Raw genomic sequence first — 23,273 nt, 5'->3', positions numbered from 1 at the left:
AAAACCATACTCACTCACTCACTCAGTATTAGTTGAATTTGTAGGAACCATGTTACAATTACACACTGTACGATATATGGGCTACGCTATTTGCCTGAAGCCACACAAGTCTTACATGATGTAAGAACGTCACTCACATGCTTTAAGATATCATTATTATAATGCGAGATGACGTAAACTGAAACGGCAACTTTGGAGATACATATAATTGTTTCAATTAAATGGTATCGAAAGTACTTTGACAATTGTACGTGAGTTAGTCAATGATAATTAGAGCTGTAATCCAGACAAACATATTTAGAAGAAAACAAGCAAATAATGACATCTGAGTTGATCCCTGAGAAATCATAAAAACGTAAAATGCTTCCGAAATCATAGATAAATAAATTGTCACATGTACGTGAAGAGCATTTGCACGTGGAGCCGCGATCATAACCTCTGACACCCGCAGGATCACTGTGATTCACCTTCACTGTGAAAAGCATTCATTATTCCTAAAAGTAGCAACTGTCGGATTTGATGAATGGACTTGATTAAAAACGACTTTACATTTGTGTTCTAAGTTCATCAATGCTGTGTCATGTCTATCAAAATACTTTGAGTATTGGGTAATATACTGAACAACAAAAGTTCCTGTGACATTGAATAAGATTTAATGCAAAGTTATGTTTTTTTACCAAATCTGAAACAATTTCGGTTTGCAACAGATAAAAAAACTCCTGCAAGTGTTCAAATGGTTTAATTTGCCATACTGACTTCAGAAAAGGCGTGATTTCATAAAAAAAAAAAACATGAACATGCCAAAATGTCAATTTACAAATCAATAGCGTGTGTGTCCACCTCTGGTCTTCGTCTCATGGAATGGACCAGGCGTCGCACAAAGTCCTGTGGGATATCTGTCCATATCTGCTGGAGCTTGTTTCGAAGTTCCTGGAGTGTCTGTGGAACACGCGGTTGTCGTCGAAGGCGCAGATCCATCTCATCCCACTTGTGCTCGATGGGTGAGAGATCAGGGGAGCGAGCCAACCAGGGAATGGCATTCGCGTTGTTTTGTTGAAGAGAATCCTGAACGAGTCAAGCAATATGAGGCCGGGCGTTGTCATGTTGAAAGGTAATGCCTGGGCCATGACGACGCGAAAACGGTAGAACAACATGGCCGATGATCTCGGCGCGGTACCGCTGTCCATTGAGATTTCCCTCTACCACTATCAAACGGATCCCCTGTCTTGCTGTAATAACAGTCCATACCATAACACTGCCGCACCCGAACAGATCGCTTTCCATGACACAATGATTGACGTAACGTTCACCTCGACGTGGGTACACTCGAATCCGTCCATCGCTGTGGCTGAGGTGAAAACGAGACTCGTCAGTGGATAGAACTTGTCCCCACTGCATGGCCGTCCAGCATAGACGCTGTCGGCACCACTGTAGACGTGCTTGACGGTGGTTTCCTGTCAAAATAGGACGTCTGGCGGGTCTTCTGGCAACAGTCCCTGCACATCTGAGGCGACGACGTACGGTTTGTGAAGATATTCGTCGAAGGCCAGGGATGCTTCTTGCAGTCACTGTTGCTGGCTGGAATCGATTTCGTAGGTGTGTTGTTCGAATCCAGTGTTTTGTCGATTATTGGTTACGCGTGGCCTGCCACTCCGAGGATGGTCTCTGACTGCATTCGGCTGTCGCCAAAGTTGACATAAACAACAAATGGTGTTTCTGTGGACGTTAAATTGTCTTGCAACATCACGTTGACACGATCCTGCTTCAAAGATACCAATGGCTCACCAAGACGCTCATTTTCGGACAGTCGTGGCATTTCGTAATGTTGAATAATTGCGTAATTTTGTTGTTTTTCTGATTGGTTGTTGTCAGCACGATGCTAAGCAATGCATATGGAATCCTGTTAACGCACATGTTTTTATACCCATTCTTTGGTAGTGAAATGCATGGGGCTTGCATAAAAGTCAACTTTTGCATGGAATGCATGCTTTTTTGTAACAGTTTCGTTTTTGTAACTTGATTCCATACATGTACTACAATATTGAAAACCAAACCTTACTTGTTTGAAAAATACACTAAAATATTGGTGTCACAGGAACTTTTGTTGTTGAGTATAGTTTCTGTAACAGCCTAACGCACGTTGTTAGACACATATAACACATACAAAGTATAGAAAGCATCTATTCATAATACATACAAGTTCTGGTAAAAAGCATATCGTAAACATACAAATTATGTTGATTATGTTGACGATCTTTCATATTAACATAGGTAATAATGAACACTTCTCTGTACAAAAACACAATGTGTAAACGTTTCTTTCCTTAATAGTAAGAAGAGGGGAGATTACGGCCAAGCAGTTTACTGTCAGTGGTGTAGTGTACTGACCAGTGAAGATGCCTGACCTTTATAGTAATCGCCTTCTGTGTTTTGACTTTGAGTGATTCCTTAGTCAGTGAATTGTGTGTTGTCTTGACGTGAATCGAAACCGACGATACTTCACCGGGTAACGATACTGTATTATTACATAATTATAACTGCGGCCGCTCGACCATGAAACTTGATATAGCATTTATACTAAGTTTTCATATAATAATTAGATCCAGAGGGAGTGCTTTTACAAGTTATGATGGTGTAACATTTATACGACATTTCATATAATTATAGAACAGCAAGTAATAAAATAGTAGTAGTTTTAGTTATAGCTTTTTAGATAGATGCTAGCCTGAGGTAACGAGAACCCATCTGCCAGACATACTATTCAAAAAGACAAAAGTCATGTCTACATAGTTTAATAGATTTAAAGCTTTTAGATAAATACTAGCCTCAGGTAACACGATCCCGTTTCATATAATTATAGAACAGCAAGTAATACAAAATATTAGTAGTTTCAATTATAGATTTTTTGATAGATGCTAGCCTAAGGTAACACGATCCCATCTCCCAGACATACTATTCAATAAGACAAAAGTTATGTCTACATAGTTTAAAGATGTAAAGCTTTAAGATAAATACTAGCCTAAGGTAAAACCATCTCATCTCCCAGACATACTATTCAATAAGACAAAAGTTATGTCTACATAGTTTAAAGATGTAAAGCTTTAAGATAAATACTAGCCTAAGGTAAAACCATCTCATCTCCCAGACATACTATTCAATAAGACAAAAGTTATGTCTACATAGTTTAAAGATGTAAAGCTTTAAGATAAATACTAGCCTAAGGTAAAACCATCTCATCACCCAGACATACTATTCATAAGACAAAAGTTATGTCTACATAGTTTAATAGATTTAAAGCTTTTAGATAAAAACTAGCTTTAGGTAACATGATCTCTTCTCACAGACATACTATTCAATAAGACAAAAGTTATGTCTACATAGTTTAAAGATTTAAAGCTTTTGAGATAAATACTAGCTTTAGGTAACAAGATCCCTTCTCCCAGACATACTATTCAATAAGACAAAAGTTATGTCTACATAGTTTTATAGATTGCCTTGGACTATTTTATTTAAGTAAATCTGCCATCACCTATATTAGAATAACATTCAGCAAATACAAGCCCTTATGTAACACGATCCCATTTCATATAATTATAGAGCAGCAAGTAATACAAAATATTAGTAGTTTCAATTATAGTTTTTTTGATAGATGCTAGCCTAAGGTAAAACTATCCCATCTCCCAGACATACTATTCAATAAGACAAAAGTTATGTCTACATAGTTTTATAGATTGCCTTGAACTATTTTATTTAAGTAAATCTGTCATCACCTATATTAGAATAACATTCTTCAAATACTTCAATTTAGACTCATTGAGGATTAGCCCCAAACAAGCTCGTCTACAGTGATACCATAATCTCGTTCAAAGCATCCAGTAAATGTCAACATGATTAGTGCTAGTCCAACAGGATTAAATATTAACACCCTCGGAGCGCTATGGGTTTGATGGATGTCTTACGTCACAATAGCCTATTTCTGTATACAGCTAGTTACCTATGTTGACTATAGCAAGATACCTATGCAATATATAGCAAGATACCTATGCAATATATAGCAAGATACCTTTGCAATATATAGCAAGATACCTGTTATTGACACTTGTAAAAGACTCATACTGTTTGAGTACAGAAATGAAAATCACAATGACTGTTCAAAATAAGGGCACTGAACTGGTAATGTCAAGGATGTCATACATCATATTTGTGACTGAACCTGTCGAATGACTGTGTGTGTTTTTGTGCAGACTTTGATCCCCGTCGGGGAGTCACAAGTCTCACTGGCAAGGAAACAGAGGACTTCAAATACACTCACCTGTTTGTTCAATCACTGAGACGTGTTACGTTCACATCCAGTCAAGCTACACTATAACACGGCTCCTGTAATAGCGTGTCCAGCTACCTCTGGAATGTGTGACGTCTTCACGACATCTTGAAAGCAGAGAATATACCTGCTAACAGGTGTACACTCTCTAAGCATGGAGACGACATATCTTGGAGTGTGGGACTATGTGGTGTTTTCACTGACGTTACTACTCTCTGCTGCTATAGGTGTTTACTACGCCATCAAATCAAGGAATGAAAGTTCAATTCAAGAATTTCTGATGGCTTCTGGAAATATGGGCGTTATACCTGTGGCTATGTCCATTCTACTCTCCTTCATGTCCGCCATCTTCATCCTTGGTTTCCCCGCGGAGATTTACACGGAAGGGACCCAGTTTTACCTGCAGGTGCTCGCCAGTATGTCGGGCTGTGTTGTGTCTGCGCTACTGTATGTCCCCATGCTTTACCCACTGAAACTAACAAGCGCATTTGCGGTAAGTGAAAATCGAACCACATGAACCAACAGTTTGGAACTGATTGAGTTGATGGCGTTATTAATCAGCAATGTACTTTGAATTTGTCTAAAATTTTGTTGTTTACATCACAGCATTTATTTATGGTCAGTACATTAGCTTACATTCCTTTCATAAATTTCCTTACATTACTTTCTTAATACTTTAACATTGTGGTTGGTTTATTTGTGCGTGTCCGACGCAAATACTGACAGGGCATAGTTCCAAACTAAACCAGGGGGTGTTAGCTGGAGCGTCCATCATGTGCCAAACTAAACCAGGGGGTGTCAGCTGGATCGTCCACCATGTGCCACACTAAACCAGGGGGTGTTAGCTGGAGCGTCCACCGTGTGCCACACTCATCCAGGGAGTGTTAGCTGGAACGTACCCCATGTGCCACACTCAACCAGGGGGGTGTTAGCTGGAGCGGCCACCATGTGCCACACTAAACCAGGGGAGTGTTAGCTGGAGCGGCCACCATGTGCCACACTCAACCAGGGGGTGTTAGCTGGAGCGGCCACCATGTGCCACACTAAACCAGGGGAGAGTTAGCTGGAGCGGCCACCATGTGCCACACTCATCCAGGGCGTGTTAGCTAGAGCGTCCACCATGTGGCACACTAAACCAGGGGGTGTTAGCTGGAACGTACCCCATGTGCCAAACTAAACCAGGGGGTGTTAGCTAGAGCGTCCACCATGTGCCACACTAAACCAGGGGGTGTTAGCTGGAGCGTCCACCATGTGCCAAACTAAACCAGTTGGTGTTAGCTGCAGCGTCCACCATGTGCCACACTCAACCAGGGAGTGTTAGCTGCAGCGTCCACCATGTGCCAAACTAAACCAGGGGGTGTTAGCTGCAGCGTCCACCATGTGCCACACTCAACCAGGGGGTGTTAGCTGGAGCGTCCACCATGTGCCACACTCAACCAGGGAGCGTTAGCTGGAGCGTCCACCAAGTGCCACACTCAACCAGGGAGTGTTAGCTGGAGCGTCCACCATGTGCCACACTCAACCAGGGGATGTCAGCTGGATCGTCCACCATGTGCCAAACTAACTCAGGTTTTCAATCAGGGCAGGCCCACTATACCAGTGAATCTAGAACGTCTACTCTGTATTTTTGGTTACAGGCCGCCTAAGCCACATTTTGAAAATAGATAGCCAAAATTGATGTGGCTCGCGGGGCAATGGTTTCAGGGTGTAAGCGTGTGTCAGTTATAAACCACATGGTAGATTGCACGTGTGTATTGGCAATCGAGCGTCTACCGAATATACTTTCAGTGTATAGTGTATAGCTAAACACGTGATCCCAATAGGGACAACGCTGTAAGTATAGAGGGACTGAACATGTGCTGTGTCACAGCAATAAAAGATGATTGATAATCCAACGAGTTGTACTTGTGGTGACAAGAGTGAACACACAGGGGGATCGAAGGAACTATATATGGTGCTGTCAGTAGGCCACTCACAATGGTGTGGTAAACACTTTATGATCAACACTTTACATTGAAATGGACAGCATGGTTGGTTCAATCATTCAAGACGCCGCACTGCACTGCTGAATTACGTCCCTTAGGGTCACATAAACCTCTGATTCCTGTTTCGAATCCCAGGTTTGTTATCATCACATCACCAAATTTCACCAAAGTGGTAGACACCTAAAAGCTGCATCCTATCGGACTTTCCTCCCACACTAAGCTGCGTTATAACTGAACAGCTCACTCACTCAGCCACCCAAAAACATCCGTGTGAATAAATGGAGTTTTTATTTTACAGTGAAAACTGTGTTGACAAAGCAATACGTCATTCATGATACACTGTAATGGCATTGTAATCGTGACATCATGCTGTGGTGTAATTGTTGGCATGTATGTCCTGCTCGTATACACTGTAATGGCATTGTAATCGTGACATCATGCTGTGGTGTAATTGTTGGCATGTATGTCATGTTCGTATACCTGTACGACTCGCACCTTAACTGGGTGGAACATGATGTATGATTTGAACGAGGATTTATGCGTAACTGACACGCGGTACATGGTGATGATGTCACTTCCGATGCTGCGGAACGTGACGTCATAGCGTAATGGCGTGTACACATTTGCGCTGACATAATATAAACAAACCTAACACAACAATAAGTCATTACCTAAAAAATATGCTTGTTTTTGTGCAAATAGCTAAACTTAACTTCATCTATATCGACGATCTGATATTGTACAATGATGCTCAAACAGCTAATTCCATTCCCAGAGTGAAACCGGCTAATCTGATTCATATTCAGAACCATGCATACGGATTCAAACTAGCAACAACATATCCACATGACTGTATGGAAAGAGGGATGACTTTCTACTATTTCCCTCTACGTCGAGCAATATTCCTGCAGTTCCAACCTTTGGTGTCTACATTATGCATGTTTTAGGTACAATGGAGCATGCTTTTTCTTCGATGATTTTAAAGAGCGTCAAGCGAGTCTTGCTAAGAAATTGCTTGATCAGGGTAACAGAATTGAAGGCTTTTAAAAACGTTTTACGGTCGAGATGCTGAGGACATTTCCAAATTTTTCGAATCAGTGACAAAAATGATGTATCCTGTTCTCCCGTGTTTGTTGACAACCGTGTAGGTATTTGCGCACAAACGCTAAACAGTATGACCAGCCTACAGCCGGGGATGTGCTCATACATTCATCCATACTTGTATTGATATTTAATGGTGATAATTTATGCAATGATATATCTGTATATCTAATAAACAAATAAAATGATGTTACTAATATCCTGTAATTGAAGGTGTTTTTTTCTCCGGTCTGACACAGGAGACTCCGGTCTAAAGAAAATATCTTAGTTTTACATTGTGAATAAATTATATTAAACTAAATAAAATGTAGAATTTGTAAAGGGCATTTTCCAATTAACAACTGCCAAAATGCGCTTACACAATGACTGATCTAGTCAAAGACTCCCCATCTTCCCGAGGCTAGAGCGCCCACTAGCCTTTCTATCAAAATCTTGTAGAAACTAGGCTTTGATACAAGCTAGTGGACACGCTTGCCTCGGGAAGATAAGGGCGTTCTTGAAGAGAAAGTTCTTAAGTGCCTGTTTAAAGTTTGTCAGGTTTTCTGTTCTCAGAGTTCTTGTGTCAGATTGTTCCATATCGATAATATAATCTATCGCCATATAATTTGGGACGTGACTTTGGTACCACAGGCAGTTCCTGTAAGTTTGCAGGAGCCTAGCCACGCGTTGCCTTGACAACCAGAGTGAGTAGTAGCACGCTTGGTTGGATTGGCTCACTATTGAGATTATATCATCCTGTAACAGAGGACTGGCATCCTACTGAGAATGGTCGAGTTCTCTATCCCTATAAATGTATAGTGTGCATATATCAGGTGAGGTGAGGTGAAATGGGGTTTAACGTCGCGTCCAAGATTATTGCACTTATATAGCGACGTGCATGCACGTGTGTGTGTGGCTGCTTGTACTAGTCCGGACTGATGCCGATTTATAGTGCTAGCTCACTGAGATACCATGCCGCAGTTTAACATGAATACCCCACTCAGACACAGTATACTGACTCCGAGCCGACCATTCCTTGTTTTAGCCCCTTAATGCCGAGCCCCAGACAGGGAAACAACAAGTACCATCTTTTAACGTCTTTTGGTATGACGCGGCCGGGGATCGAACTCCGGAACTTCCGCTCTCCGGGCGGACGCTCTACCACTAGACCACGGAGGCGGTCTGTGCACATATCAACTTTTAGTTATTTTATACATTTGACTGACTGATTGTGAACCATGGCGTTTACGGGACTAATGTCGCTACTTACATATAGTTCCTGTCTAAACTGCAACCGTTCTGTTCTTCAAAAATCATTCTTTTCTTGTGGGCACGCCCGATACCTATGCTCGTGGATGCGAATCTCGGTTCGCTCTGATTATGTTTCTAGGTTTGTCATATCCGTGCACGTGCGATTCTCCAAAGTGGTAAAACGCTGAGTGGATGGAGCGTCTTCCCTGAGTGTGGAATGCTAGTGGTTCGATCCCCTGCCGCGTTATACAAAAAGATATGAAAACATGTTATTTGTTGTTACCCTGCCTAGCAGAGTGTACACTGTGTCTGAGCGAGGTATTCGTGACAAAACTGCGGCGTGGTCTCTCAGTGGGCTAGCACTATAAAACCGGCCATGGTCAGGACTAGTACAAGCAGCCACACACACATGCATGTCGCTATGTAAGTGCAATAATCATGGAAGCGACATTAAACCCCATTTCGCGTTACCTTGGCCTTTATGGAGGTAAAAAATAAAACGCCTTGCGCCATGAGGGACTATTTGAAGATATATGCATCTGATGCAGTACATACTTAGATACTGGCGCGCACACGTCCCTACGCGGAACTTCACGTTTATACCTCTATAAACGCATAAATCAGTTTTTAATGAGAGAAGCAAATTTATGGCCGTATTGTCCTCAAATCACGTGACTCCACACGGTGCTTAGGAATGATCGGGTCTATCTCTAATTCCGCACGAATGTCTAAAGGACACACTAGGAATCATCTCACTTATTGCTGGGGAAAATGGCAGAAGAGCAACGAGTTTTCGGAGTAGCAGATTATGTGGTGTTTTCCCTCATACTGGCTGTGTCCGCAGCAATCGGCATCTTCTATGCCTGCTGGGGAAACAAACAGAAAACAACAGGAGAGTTTCTAATGGGCGGAAGAGACATGCAAATTGTTCCCGTCGCCATTTCCATCCTCGTGTCCTTCATGTCCGCCATCTTGATCCTGGGAACCCCCGCTGAGATGTACAGCGAGGGCACTGAGTACTTCGTGTATCTCTTTGGCCTGATGGCGGCCATTGTGATTGCTGCTGTGCTGTACGTCCCTCTCTTGTATCCATTGAAGTTTACAAGCTCATTCGAGGTAAAGTACTTGCAACAATATATCCTGTCAAATCAGGAGAAACTTTAGAGACGTTTGTTGATTTTCTCGCGCCCCATGAGACGACTGTCTATAGTGAGTGATACAGTATGGTGTTACGGCGCATAAAGCAATATTCCAGCAACGTGGCGTGATGGTTGAATGCTTGAACCACATGCCACCCGATCGCCCCGACTGCCAATACGCCAGATATTCCAGTGATTGATATTATAAGCAAAGTTCCTCGACATCTAGATACGATGACACTCAGTCATCCAAGTCATACAATACACCATCGATTGAAGTCACTGGGGGCGGTCGGGTAGCCTAGTGGTTAAAGCGTTCGCTCGTCACGCCGAAGACTCGGGTTCGATTCCCGATATGGGTACAATGTGTGAAGCCCATGTCTGGTGTCCCCCGCCGTGATATTGCTGGAATATTGCTAAAAACGGCGTAAAACCACACTCACTCACTCACTCACTCCGAGTCACTGGCCCTAATCACCCCATGCATTACACGCCTCGTACAATAAGCATATGGTTTCTGGGAACCAAGTTCCACCCAGAATTCTCGTGGAGCTATAGGAAAGTGTTAATGTCCCTGATCTGCTGTAAAGAACACAATCCCCATCACTTTGCTACTGGGCATCTTTCAACTGACGCAGAAACATTTCTTTACATTTACTATTGTATGTATTTATTGCATACAACTTCCCTTGTCCGGATTAACAAGTGTCCGGATTAACAAGGTGAGGTGAGGTGAAATGGGGTTTAACGTCGCGACTGACTGATATAGAAGATTTAACGTGCGCTTTCCGACTGCAGCGTATTTCGCACACGTCGCGTCCAAGATTATGCACTTATATAGCGACGTTCCGGATTAACAACTGTCGGGGATAAGAAGTGACCGGAATAGCATGTGGCGGTTTAACTACTGTCCGTTTTAGCAATGAGAGAACGTTGTCCCCAACAGTTTCTGTAATAACAGTGTCCGAACTAACACTGTCCATCACGCCTGTGTTGTAGCTTATAATGATATTAGGGTCGGTCGGGTAGCCTAGTGGTTAAAGCGTTAGCTCGTCACGCCGAAGACCCGGGTTCGATTCCCGACATGGGTACAATGTGTGAAGCCCATTTCCGGTGTCCCCCGCCGTGATATTACTGGAATATTGCTAAAAGCGGCGTAAAACCAAACTCACTCACTCACTCACACACTATAATGATATTATCGCAGGGATTTCTACATTATTTTGTTCCTTGAACTTTTTAACTTGCAATGTTTCACATTTGTGAATCGATGTAGTTGGCATATGCAGGACTGTTCTGTATGGTCGCTACGGTCTGTCCGGTTCACATTTGAGGTGATTCATATTTGTTTCTTTTTAGTCATAGGAAACCAAACACAACCCATACATATATACTGGACGCGAAAAGAAACGCGCACCATAGAAAAATAGTGAGAAGTATGTACGTTAATTATAAGAAGAGATGTTTCCAATGTGTTCCAATTAATGATAATACTAATAATCAGTCAAGTGTTACCACAGTGACTTTATTCTTATCACGATATGCTGCACGTGATTTCCAAACTTTACACGCTAATCCTGCACGAGACAAATGGTGCATCTCGAGTCATGGATCTATGACGTCCCACGTGATGCGTTCATGAGCGTCGGGAAACACAACGTACCAGTATGTTCTTGCTTCAAACCAATCTAACCTCTCTTGAACATGAGTAAATCTTCAAGTATTAACTAACATGTATGGTATTTGCGTTTCTTTTGTCGGTGAGTATATAAGAAGTCAGCAAGAAGCTCTATGTTCATTAATATTCGTCTGGAACGAGTCAAAGAGTAGATGCTTGTCCTACATGCTGTTATCTGCACCCTGAAAGTGAACAACGATAATGATTTAGTGCACACGTGATTATCACTCTGTGTGAGTGAGTATGGTTTTACGCCGCTTAAGCAATATTCCGGCAATATCTGGAACACAAGAAATGGGCTTCACAGATAATACCCATTTGTGGTATCGAACCCGGGTCTTCGGCGTGACGAGCGAACGCTTTAACCTCTAGGCTACCCTAGCCCCGATTAACCATGGAGGCGACAGTTGTCTTGTTTGGACACATATGAATCCGCGGTAGAATAGGTCTTCAGCAACCCAAGCTCTCCGCGAAAGGCGACTATGCTTGTCGTAAGAGGCGACTAACGGGATCGGGTGGTCAGGCTCGCTGACTTGGTTGATGCATGTCATCGATCCCAATTGCGTAGATCGATGTTCATGATGTCAATCACTGGATTGTCGGATCGATTATTTACAGACCGCCGTCATAAAGATGGAATATTGCTGAGTGCGGCGTTAAACAACAAACAACAACAACGACACATGTCCAAAGTGAATGATGATGTTTCCACATCTTTGAAAGGTGTTGTGGGCATACCACTGCGTATCAGGTTATACAGGGAGGAAATAATAATATCTTTATAACTACTTTCATGACAATAAATTGTTATATAAATACCAGTCGGGCTTTCAAAAAGGCCATTCCACTGTCCATCAATTAATTGAATTGTATAATCAAATTTGTATATCTTTAGATAATAGAGTAAAATATTGCATGTTTTTTGCGATGTATCAAAAGCATTTGATCGTGTCTGGCATAGAGGGCTTATGTACAAATTAGAAATGTATGGTATAAAAGGGAATTTACTTGAATGGCTGTCCAGTTACATAAGCAATCGTACTCAATCAGCGTTTGTAAGCGGGGCTCTATCCAAGCCAAGGATTTTGAAGGCTGGCGTTCCACAGGGGTCGGTGTTAGGTCCCTTTTTATTCATTGTGTTTGTTAACGACATTGCTGATGAATTAGATTGCATAACAAGACTCTTTGCTGACGATACAGCACTCGGCTTTTCTTCACCAGACAATCAACTTGTTGAATCAACTCTAAATTTAAATCGGAGCAAGGTGTGTAACTGGGCAAAACGCTGGTTAATTAAATACAACCCAGATAAAACAGAAGCGGTTATATTTTCCTTAAAAGATGAATCAGACCTCATTACCTTGTACTTTGATGAATGTAAAGTTAGGAATGTTCAAAATCATAAACATTTGGGTATAACGTTTGCATCAAACGGAAAATGGTCCTGTCACGTAGATAACATAATTAAGTCAACATCAAAAATGATAAATTCAATGAGAAAATTAAAATTCATATTGAACAGAAATACATTAAATAAAGTATATACAATCTTCATAAGACCCCATTTCCAATATGCGTGTGAAGTGTGGGATAGGTGTAATATAGAATTATCAACTCAGTTAGAAAATCTCCAACTAGAAGCTGCCAGAGTAGTTACTGGGCTCCCAAAGTATACTTCGCACACACATCTGTATTATGAAACAGGATGGGAAACGTTAATAAAACGAAGAAGGAAACGCAAGCTATGTTTGTTCTACAAAATACAAAGTAATATTGCCCCAACTTACCTTAAAGACATTGAACCAACCACTGTAGGTTCAAATATATCATATAATTTAAGAAATTCAGACAATATTGAGATTCCATATACTAGATTAAAACACTCAACGTGTTCTTTTATTCCATCAACTGTAAGGTTATGGAACACTATTCCTGCAGCAGGTAGAAGTTGTACATCTAGATCCCAATTCAAGACATACATAAAAAAAGAGCAAGTCATTGCACCTCCATAATTTTCCTATGGTGTTAGAAAGTTGAATATTTATCATACTCGATTAAGATACATGAAAAGCCAGTTAAATTATGATTTATACAGAATAGAGGTAAAATGTGATCCAACATGTCAATGTGGTGATCCATGTGAAAACGCATATCATTATTTATTAAAGTGTCCATCGTACGTCCACCAAAGAAAAACTATGTTAATAATAATTCGGGACATTTTACAGAACGCCGTGAACAAAAATGCTAAATTAGATTTAAATTTGATGTTAAACGGAAATGAATGTTTGTCCATTATCGAAAATCAACACATCTTTAAAGCAGTGCAAATGTTTATAAGTCATACAAAGAGATTTGGGTAACACTTTAATGTACATATACTAGTCTCTCTCTTTTGTACATTTTTTGTTATCTTTACACTCATCTTCTTTTCTGTTTTCCTTGTATATGATTTACTGTACAAGCTTTGTAAATACCATGGAGAGGGAGTCCTAAGTTGGATAACTTGTTCCCAATCCATTTCAATCTGAATAAAATATGTTTAAATCAAACAGGGAGGAAAGCAGAACCGATGTAGGTCGTTAACGCGACATCATCAAGCGCAAGGATGTTGGTTATAGATCAAGGTCGAATATAAGATTCGAACCACTGACAAATAGAACCTGCTACGCCTAGGAGGCGCACCATTGCACAGCGAATAAGGTGCCTTACATCAGATGAGTGATGAGGCGATGAGGCGACCTAATTGCTGTGCTGTGGTCACGCAATGATCCGCTGGGTATGGGTTCGAATCCCAGATGCGTTTAACTTTATCCAAGTATTCGTGGAGTATTGTTCATGCCGAATTGATTTCAAGGTTGTCGATGATTATCTGTGAATCACATCCTGAAACACTTTTGTCAGTTATATATTGCCTATGTACCCTGAATAGTTCGCGATATACTCCCGCAGTTGTATATCTAGTCCAACTCCACTCTCCGTGATTCTGAAGTGTGGCAAAGATTTATGACAAGACAGTACGCAAACAGTCGCAGTGATTTATATAAGTATAGTATACTTTCGGAGATCTACACGCACAAGAACCTACTTGCACTTCATCTGGAGTGTGTTTTCCATTTCTACACCCTGGTTGAGCTGGCACCACATTCACAATGAGATATTAGGTAAACAATTTTTTGAAAGTGTGTTAATATATACACTGATATTTTGTTTCAGTGGTCTAGTGGCCAAATCAGCTGCATGTCGACGTGCAGAGGTACATATGTTGTGTGACAGCAACAGACACCTGTAGATACATACTGTGAACACACAGATACATCTAGCAGACACACATGTTACAGACAAATACATTGCACACATGTTGCTGGCACACATGTAGCAGACACATATGTAGCAGACGCAGACACCAGCACGGAGACACGTATGTAGCAGACACAGACACCAAATCGGAGACACATATGTAGACGACACATGTAGCAGACAGACACCAGCATGGAGACACATATGTGGCAGACACAGACACCAGCACGGAGACACACATGTAGCAGGCACATGTAGTAGACACAAACACCAGCATGGAGACACATATGTAGCAGACACAGACACCAGCACGGAGACACGTATGTAGCAGACACAGACACCAGCACGGAGACACGTATGTAGCAGACACAGACACCAACACGGAGACACATATGTAGCAGGCACATGTAGCAGACAGACACCAGCATGGAGACACATATGTAGCAGACAGACACCAGCATGGAGACACATATGTGGCAGACACAGACACCAGCACGGAGACACACATGTAGCAGGCACATGTAGTAGACACAGACACCAGCACGGAGACACACATGTAGCCGACACAGACACCAGCACGGAGACACACATGTAGCAGGCACATGTAGTAGATACAGACACCAGCACGGAGACACACATGTAGCAGACACATGTAGCAGACACACGTGTAGCAGACACAGACACCAGCACGGAGACACTCATGTAGCAGGCACAGACACCAGCACGTAGACACATATGTAGCAGACACCAGCACGGAGACACTCATGTAGCAGGCACAGACACAAACACGTAGACACATATGTAGCAGACACAGACACCAGCACGGAGACACACATGTAGGAGAGACACAGACACCAACACGGAGACACATATGTAGCAGACACAGACACCAGCACGGAGACACATATGTAGCAGACACAGACACCAGCACGGAGACACATATGTAGCAGGCACAGACACCAGCATGTAGACACATGTAGCAGACAGAGACACCAGCACGGAGACACATATGTGGCAGACACAGACACCAGCACGGAGACACATATGTAGCAGACACAGACACCAGCACGGAGACACACATGTAGCACAAAACAGACACTAGCACGGAGACACACATGTAGCAGACACAGACACCAGCACGGAGACACACATGTAGCAGGCACAGACACCAGCACGGAGACACACATGTAGCAGACACATGTAGCAGACACAGACACCAGCACGGAGACACACATGTAGCAGGCACAGACACCAGCAGGGAGACACACATGTAGCAGACACATGTACGGTATTGAATTTCACGCATGCGCATATACAGATCGGAGTCTACCCTAAAATAATATGCCTTGCTGTGTTTCAGTATCTGGAGAAGCGGTTCGACTCCCGTGCCGCCAAACTGACAGGGACATGCATCATGATAATTCAGCAGGTGAGTGTGTGAGTGAGTGAGTGAGTGAGTGAGTGAGTGAGTGAGTGAGTGAGTGAAGTGATCGATGACATGTCTGTTTTGATTTCTACCGTGATTGTAATATACCCGCCTTTGCAAAGACACAGTGGGTATTTAAATCAACAACAGCTCTGTGTGATCCCTCATCAAGATACCCGAAAAAAAGTTATAATATGATGCTTCTCTACGACAGCCATGGGAAACAAAATTGGGCATCAAAAGTTAAAAACATGTTATACGAATGTGGATATGGTTATATTTGGTTACAGCAACATGTAGATATGCCACAACATTTCTTCTCCCGTTTGACACAGACTTTAAAAGATATGTACATTCAAAAATGGCATTGTTCTTTGTCCAGTCCTAGAAAAAGCAAACTACTACACTACATTTAAGACTACTATTATACTAGAACCTTATCTATTAAGTGTAAATTTACATAAGTTTAGAACAGCTTTCTCGATTTCGTTGTGGCTCACATGATCTATTTATTGAAACAGGCAGATATGAAGGTATTGCAAAAGAACACAGACTTTGTAGGATTTGTAAAACTGATTGTACTGAAGATGAATATCACTTTTTATGTGTATGTCCAGTGTATGAAGATTTAAGAGCAAAATATCTAAATAACTATTTCTACCGCAACCCAAACGGTAACAAATTTTGTAAATTAATGACTTGTGATTGTACAGAAACTATTAGAAATCTATCAATGTTCATTTATCATGCCATGAAACTAAGAAAATGTATGAATTTGTAACACGCCCCACACAATGTACTATAGGCCTTTGGCCTCATAAGTACCATGAATAAAGATTGATTGATCCCTCATCACCTTCTTGTGACATCCTCAATAAGACTCTTTCACTTCCAGGTGTTGTACATGGGAATTGCATCGTTTGCTCCATCAACGGCTTTAGAAGCGGGTGTGTATATTTATTTGCTTTAAGTTTCACAAAACGTTTATCTGAAAACGTCCCTTTTCTGTTTGGGAAAATCTTAAGTGTTTCTCGAATTTCAATACGAAACCAAGTAGGAAGGCTGAGGGCATATGAATACTGTGTGAAATGGCTTCTGAAAATGTACAAATTCTGTTCAAGAACATTTTTTATGTTTCTCGAATTTAATTTTATTTTACAAATTGCGAGACACCCCGTGAGATCCGTCACTAGATCTACCAACTTGAATACCAGTAATGAAACTTTTCGATATTGTTCCTGTAATTGACACATGGGTTTCACCTTCATCACAGTAACCATAGTTACAGCTTCCAAAGCCAGTTGTCCTAAACATGCCGAAAAGGTCTCTTTTTAATAAAAAAAAGACTATACGAAAGGTAAAGATGTATGATGACTGCCGAACTTCTGTGAAAAAAATCTAGATCATACAATGTCCTTTTTGTTACTAAACCACTGTATGGCGCTCTATACAACGTATGGCTAGTGAGTGAATTTGTTCTATGCATTTCAGTCACTGGGTTTCCGACATGGGCCACCATCATCACTGTAGGACTGGTGTCAACGTTCTACACCTCACTGGTGGGTACAGCGCACTCTGCAACAGTTGTAGTGAATACGGTGTTTAACATTAACAGGAGTTAAACATATTTTTTAGGAAAAGTGAAGAGTATACGTCTTAAGTGCCACATTGCGCTGAATCGTGTCCCTTTGTCGTGCCAGGATCCGTATGTTTGAATCATAGAGTCGCCTTAAGCGAAGTACAGCACTTGATTATTACGATTGCATGCGATTACACTATAGATATATATATTGTATAACAAGTAATATGCAGCAGCTCATTGCTGAGAAAACTGAAGTCATGGTAGTCAGCTTAGTAGCACATGCGACTACCATCATCGGGCCTTTGGCGGCATCAGAACACTGATAACGACTGATGCAGGAGGTGTCCTTGTCCAGACAAAGTGATGTGTGTCTGCTTGATTACTGACACTCTAGCTTCTTACTGTCTTATATCTTGTATAAGTCAAAAAGATCTCTCAAAATTACAAAACATCCAAAATACAGCAGCGAGCATCATCAGTAGATCGTCCAAAACCTCCCATATCACACCCACGATCTCCACTGGCGAGCGATCAAAGCAAGAATTGACAGGTCCTGCCTGTCTCTCTGATATTATCACGCCTCATTCTCCTGTACGTGAGCTCCGTTCTCAAAACCAAAATCTCCTGGCAGTCTCTCGCTACAAGCCCATGCCTTATGGAAACTGTACTGTCTACCTAAACGTGATCTAGCAGTCATCAGTTTACCGATCCAACACCAAGGCACAATCTTGTAAAATATTGGACAAAATTGAGATCCCACATTCCAAGTTTATTACCTCTGCGCACGTCTGTGTACCTGTACACGCCATTGTTCAAGGATGTATTTGGTAAAAGACTACAACAAAACAAAACAAAGTAATTATTCCTTATGCAATAAGGAAAACACACATGTACGTGGGTACTTTTACTACCGTGAGGTAGACTGTAACTTTACATACATCGGAGTCATCCTTGCATAGCATAAACACTGACAGAAGCGTCAGAGCAATCATTAAGCTTATCCCTATACAGCAAACGTCTATTTATAAACTACGTGGAGATTTTAAGTGCGCATCATAAAATTTACACGTGGTTTCTGATGCCACATTACACTAGAATTTTCACATACGGAATAAACACAAAATAAAGCATAAGTTACACCCAAAACCTATCTGAAACGTTTTTAACGATATAACTGATACATTTACACTATGGATGGCTGAAGTTCGACTTGATATAGCATGCAATGCTGAAAACCAATGTGGGAACCCACGGAACCAATGTCACTACTGCGACCGACGAACGTTCTAAAACTAGCACTTCCGGTCCTAAGCGAAGCGCATGATTGCGAACCACTATTAAAATATCACTGTTACTTGTACTGGCACAGAAACAGATCTTTCTCCTACTGTGTGCCAGTCTTGTGCCAGTTTTGTGGAAATGTCTACCCCTTGACAATCATTAAGTATTTTACTTTTGAGAAAAGTACTCCCCAAGAAATTGAAGACCGTATGTCACAAGTCTATGAGGATGAGTGCCCTAGCAATTCCACTGTTAATAGTTGCATTGGCACCTATGTTGAAGGCTTGGAGGGCAAGTCTTGATGATGACCCTTAGTCCCTTAACTTCCATCAATGAAGATTCAATCAAGCAGATAGAAAATCCGACTCCCCATTGTTCTCGGTGCCTTAGGTTTGGTACCTCGCAATCTGTTGACTGACATTGGGAGAATACCCGAGTTTGCTACCAGGAATACAGCCCTTCTGACATTCTAGGTAATGCAGAAGGCTGCAGTGTGGGGAAGTCTTCACATTTTTCTGGGTCGGTTCGAATAAGCAGCGCTTCCTGGGATAAACATGGCGGTGTGAGACTTCAAACCATATTCCCCTTGTGAAAAGCCTACAAGTAATATCAATATTCTCATGATTATTCGGGCAATACGTTTTGATGTGTCCTCTGTTTGGGCTCTCCGCTCAAGGTACAGTCCACACAGAGGGTACACCAAACAGTATTTTCCTTGGGTCAAGCCTAAAACCATTCAGTCTTGCCATATCTTTGTTGATAATATTTGGAACATTTCATGTCTGTATTATTTTAGGGTGGAATGAAAGCAGTTGTGTGGACAGACGTGTTTCAGTCAGTGGTGATGCTTGCCGGGCTACTAGCAATAGTCATTCAGGTATGATCGTTGGGAATTGTGTCAGAATGCATAGTTACAGTTACTGTAGCCGTCATGAAACAGAATTAATGTCCTCTGCTTTCTCAGCAAATAAAGCCATAAATATAATTTAAATATAATTCGAAGACCTGTATACATTTCTAATGGTATACTAGTATACTAGTTGATTTATTTTTTATTTAATGTTGTATTTATGACATCAATTTTAAAGTGAACCGAATCGGTAAATAGGTGAACCTAAAAATAGATGGTCCATCATGTCTAAAGTGAAACAAATTGGTATATTGGTAGACCGTGTACCAAATGGTTAGACACTTATAAAGTAAAAGTAATGGTTGCTCTTGTTCACCTTATAATACATGGTTCCTCGCGTTTAATGTATGAACAATGGATACATTGGTTGACTTAAAAATACATGGTTCATAACACTCAAAGTATTGGGTGTATTGGTTGACCTGAGAGTAAGTGTTCCATTCCATGATTTCAGGGATCCATCGTGGTTGGCGGCATGGGAGAAGTGTGGAGAATTAACGAAGAATGGGGAAGAATTAATTTCTTTAAGTATGTATCACATTCTGCTCATGAGATTTATGGGCTGACCCCGATCAAGTTCATATAGTTAAAGGCGAACGGAACAGTTCTTCTAGTCTTTTGGCTTAAAATTAGTTTGAAACATATTATGTTGCAAGTATTGTTTCATGCTTGGAATGTTTAAAAGACAAAACAAATTCGGAAAACACCTGACATTTGAAGAGCTTTCCCGACATTCAGGAAACACCGACATTTAATGGCGAGGTGAGATGAAATGGGGTTTAACATCGCATCCACGATTATTGCACTTATATAGCGACGTGTGTGTGTGGCTGTTTGTACTCGTCCGGACGTATAGTGCTAGCCCGCTGAGGTACCATGCCGTAGTTTAACATGAATACCCCACTCAGACACAGTATGCTGACGTCGAGCCGACCAGTCCTTGTTTAAGCCCCTTAATGCCGAGCGCCAGACAGGGTAACAACAAATACCATCTTTTAACGTCTTTTGGTATGACGCGCTCTCGGGGCGGACGCTTTATCACAAAACACGGAGGAGGTCCTGGCACTTAATGAGCTGATAGGCTTATAACAGATATAACGTATACTATAACGCACTCCAGTGTAAACTTGCGTGTTAGTGCTCGCATATGTGGAGGTCAAAATAGTCTAAGATAAATAAGCCAAGCAGTGAGTGTGCACAGTACAGAACGTTCAGAATCCCGCGACAATAGTTTTTTTTACCTTAACCTTATGTGCCATGGTTGTGTCCGTTTCAATTACAAACACCTGGAGTCATAACTAATTATCAGTGATCCGGATCCATTCCTGTGTATCAACATTTTTCCTTTTACGCCCAGTGAAGTCTGTTTAGGCAGAGTCGTGATTGTTTTCTGTCGTGGACGTTTTGAGTTTACCTTACATACTGCTTCAGGCGAGAGTCCGGTTTCCACCCGCCGAATTAGCCGAACTAGGCTGGAATTCTGGAGTTATATTTTGGCTGGACATAGTCCAATCAAAATCGAGTGACAAAATCAAATGCGGTTCAAAAAATAACATGGCCGTGCAGATTTCGGTCGATTGCAGGTTTACCGACAATTGGGCGTCCCAAGATATTTTCCAAGTCTTTTCATGTTCTTAACCAAGGTGCAAGAGTGATATGATGCACCCAGTTTTATTACAATATAGATCTTGATTATCGATCAGATCGTCTTGACTGGGAGCCGCCATTTTGTTTGAAGCAAATTCAAGTGATATGAGATGTGGAATCTTAATCAATTGGAGACATAGCTCGTTATAGCCACACATAGCTCGTTATAGCAACACATAGCTCGTTATAGCCACACATAGCACGTTATAGCCACACATAGCTCGTTATAGCCACACATAGCTCGTTATAGCCACACATAGCTCGTTATAGCCACACATAGCTCGTTATAGCAACACATAGCTCGTTATAGCCACACATAGCTCGTTATAGCCACACATAGCTCGTTATAGCCACACATAGCTCGTTATAGCCACACATAGCTCGTTATAGCCGCACATAGCTCGTTATAGCCACACATAGCTCGTTATAGCCACGCATAGCTCGTTATAGCCACACATAGCTCGTTATAGCCACGCATAGCTCGTTATAGCCACACATAGCTCGTTATAGCCACACATAGCTCGTTATAGCCACACATAGCTCGTTATAGCCACACATAGCTCGTTATAGCCACACATAGCTCGTTATAGCCACGCATAGCTCGTTATAGCCACACATAGCTCGTTATAGCCACGCATAGCTCGTTATAGCCACACATAGCTCGTTATAGCCACACATAGCTCGTTATAGCCACACATAGCTCGTTATAGCCACACATAGCTCGTTATAGCCACACATAGCTCGTTATAGCCACACATAGCTCGTTATAGCCACACATAGCTCGTTATAGCCACACATAGCTCGTTATAGCCACACATAGCTCGTTATAGCCGCACATAGCTCGTTATAGCCACACATAGCTCGTCATAGCCACACATAGCTCGTCATAGCCACACATAGCTCGTTATAGCCACACATAGCTCGTTATAGCCACACATAGCTCGTTATAGCCACACATAGCTCGTTATAGCCACACATAGCTCGTTATAGCCACACATAGCTCGTTATAGCCACACATAGCTCGTTATAGCCACACATAGCACGTTATAGCCACACATAGCTCGTTATAGCCACACATAGCTCGTTATAGCCACACATAGCACGTTATAGCCACGCATAGCACGTTATAGCCACACATAGCTCGTTATAGCCGCACATAGCTCGTTATAGCCGCACATAGCACGTTATAGCCACACATAGCACGTTATAGCAACACATAGCTCGTTGTAGCCACACATAGCTCGTTATAGCCACTGGTGGCTGTACGATTGAGCCAGGAAAGTCCAACCTAGTTCGGCGAGGGTGGAAACTGGACATTAAGTCGGTTAACTCCCTTGACCCGGAAAGATGGCTTCAGCTGCTGTCACGTCGCAACAGGAAAGGCCTCAATGGAAACAGAATAATACAGAAAACATAATGATTCGACGGATAAAGATTTCATTCAGATGGCTCACGGAAATATATATTCTGATGCTAATAGTGTTGAGGCTGATGTCGCTGGACATTGAGTCTCGATGCATCAGTTTCCTCATCTGACAATTTGAAAAAGCCACGATTGATCCCATTGTTAATAGAATGTGTACAATGTACATGCTTACACTCCACAAATAACGCTAGCATAAATGAGCAAAACGTCGTCTGTCGTGTAGCCCATACGTCTATCGTATTAGCAT

The 23,273-nt window shown here is 41.7% G+C and overlaps 1 protein-coding gene across 5 annotated transcripts in view; it reads left to right on the top strand.

Annotated features, from left to right (window-relative positions):
- Positions 1-23,273, top strand: part of LOC124150299 (sodium-coupled monocarboxylate transporter 1-like) — a 42,769-nt gene that overhangs the window by 6,040 nt on the left and 13,456 nt on the right. For 3 of the 5 annotated variants that reach the window (XM_046522274.2, XM_046522272.2, XM_046522276.2), the window contains exons 2-6: positions 16,115-16,183; positions 17,076-17,127; positions 17,672-17,739; positions 19,840-19,920; positions 20,408-20,481. In XM_046522274.2, the coding sequence (XP_046378230.2) occupies positions 16,115-16,183; positions 17,076-17,127; positions 17,672-17,739; positions 19,840-19,920; positions 20,408-20,481 (344 nt within the window). Of the gene's footprint in view, positions 1-4,251; positions 4,815-9,339; positions 9,754-16,114; positions 16,184-17,075; positions 17,128-17,671; positions 17,740-19,839; positions 19,921-20,407; positions 20,482-23,273 lie in introns of those variants that run through there. The other 2 variants (XM_046522275.2, XM_046522273.2) reach the window with 2 other exon arrangements.

Source organism: Haliotis rufescens, unplaced genomic scaffold, assembly GCF_023055435.1.
Source record: "Haliotis rufescens isolate VD_foot unplaced genomic scaffold, xgHalRufe1.0.p SCAF_33, whole genome shotgun sequence".
Taxonomy (NCBI): domain Eukaryota; kingdom Metazoa; phylum Mollusca; class Gastropoda; order Lepetellida; family Haliotidae; genus Haliotis; species Haliotis rufescens.
The sequence above is the reverse complement of the archived record's forward strand: the minus strand, read 5'-3'. Positions and strand labels throughout refer to the sequence as shown.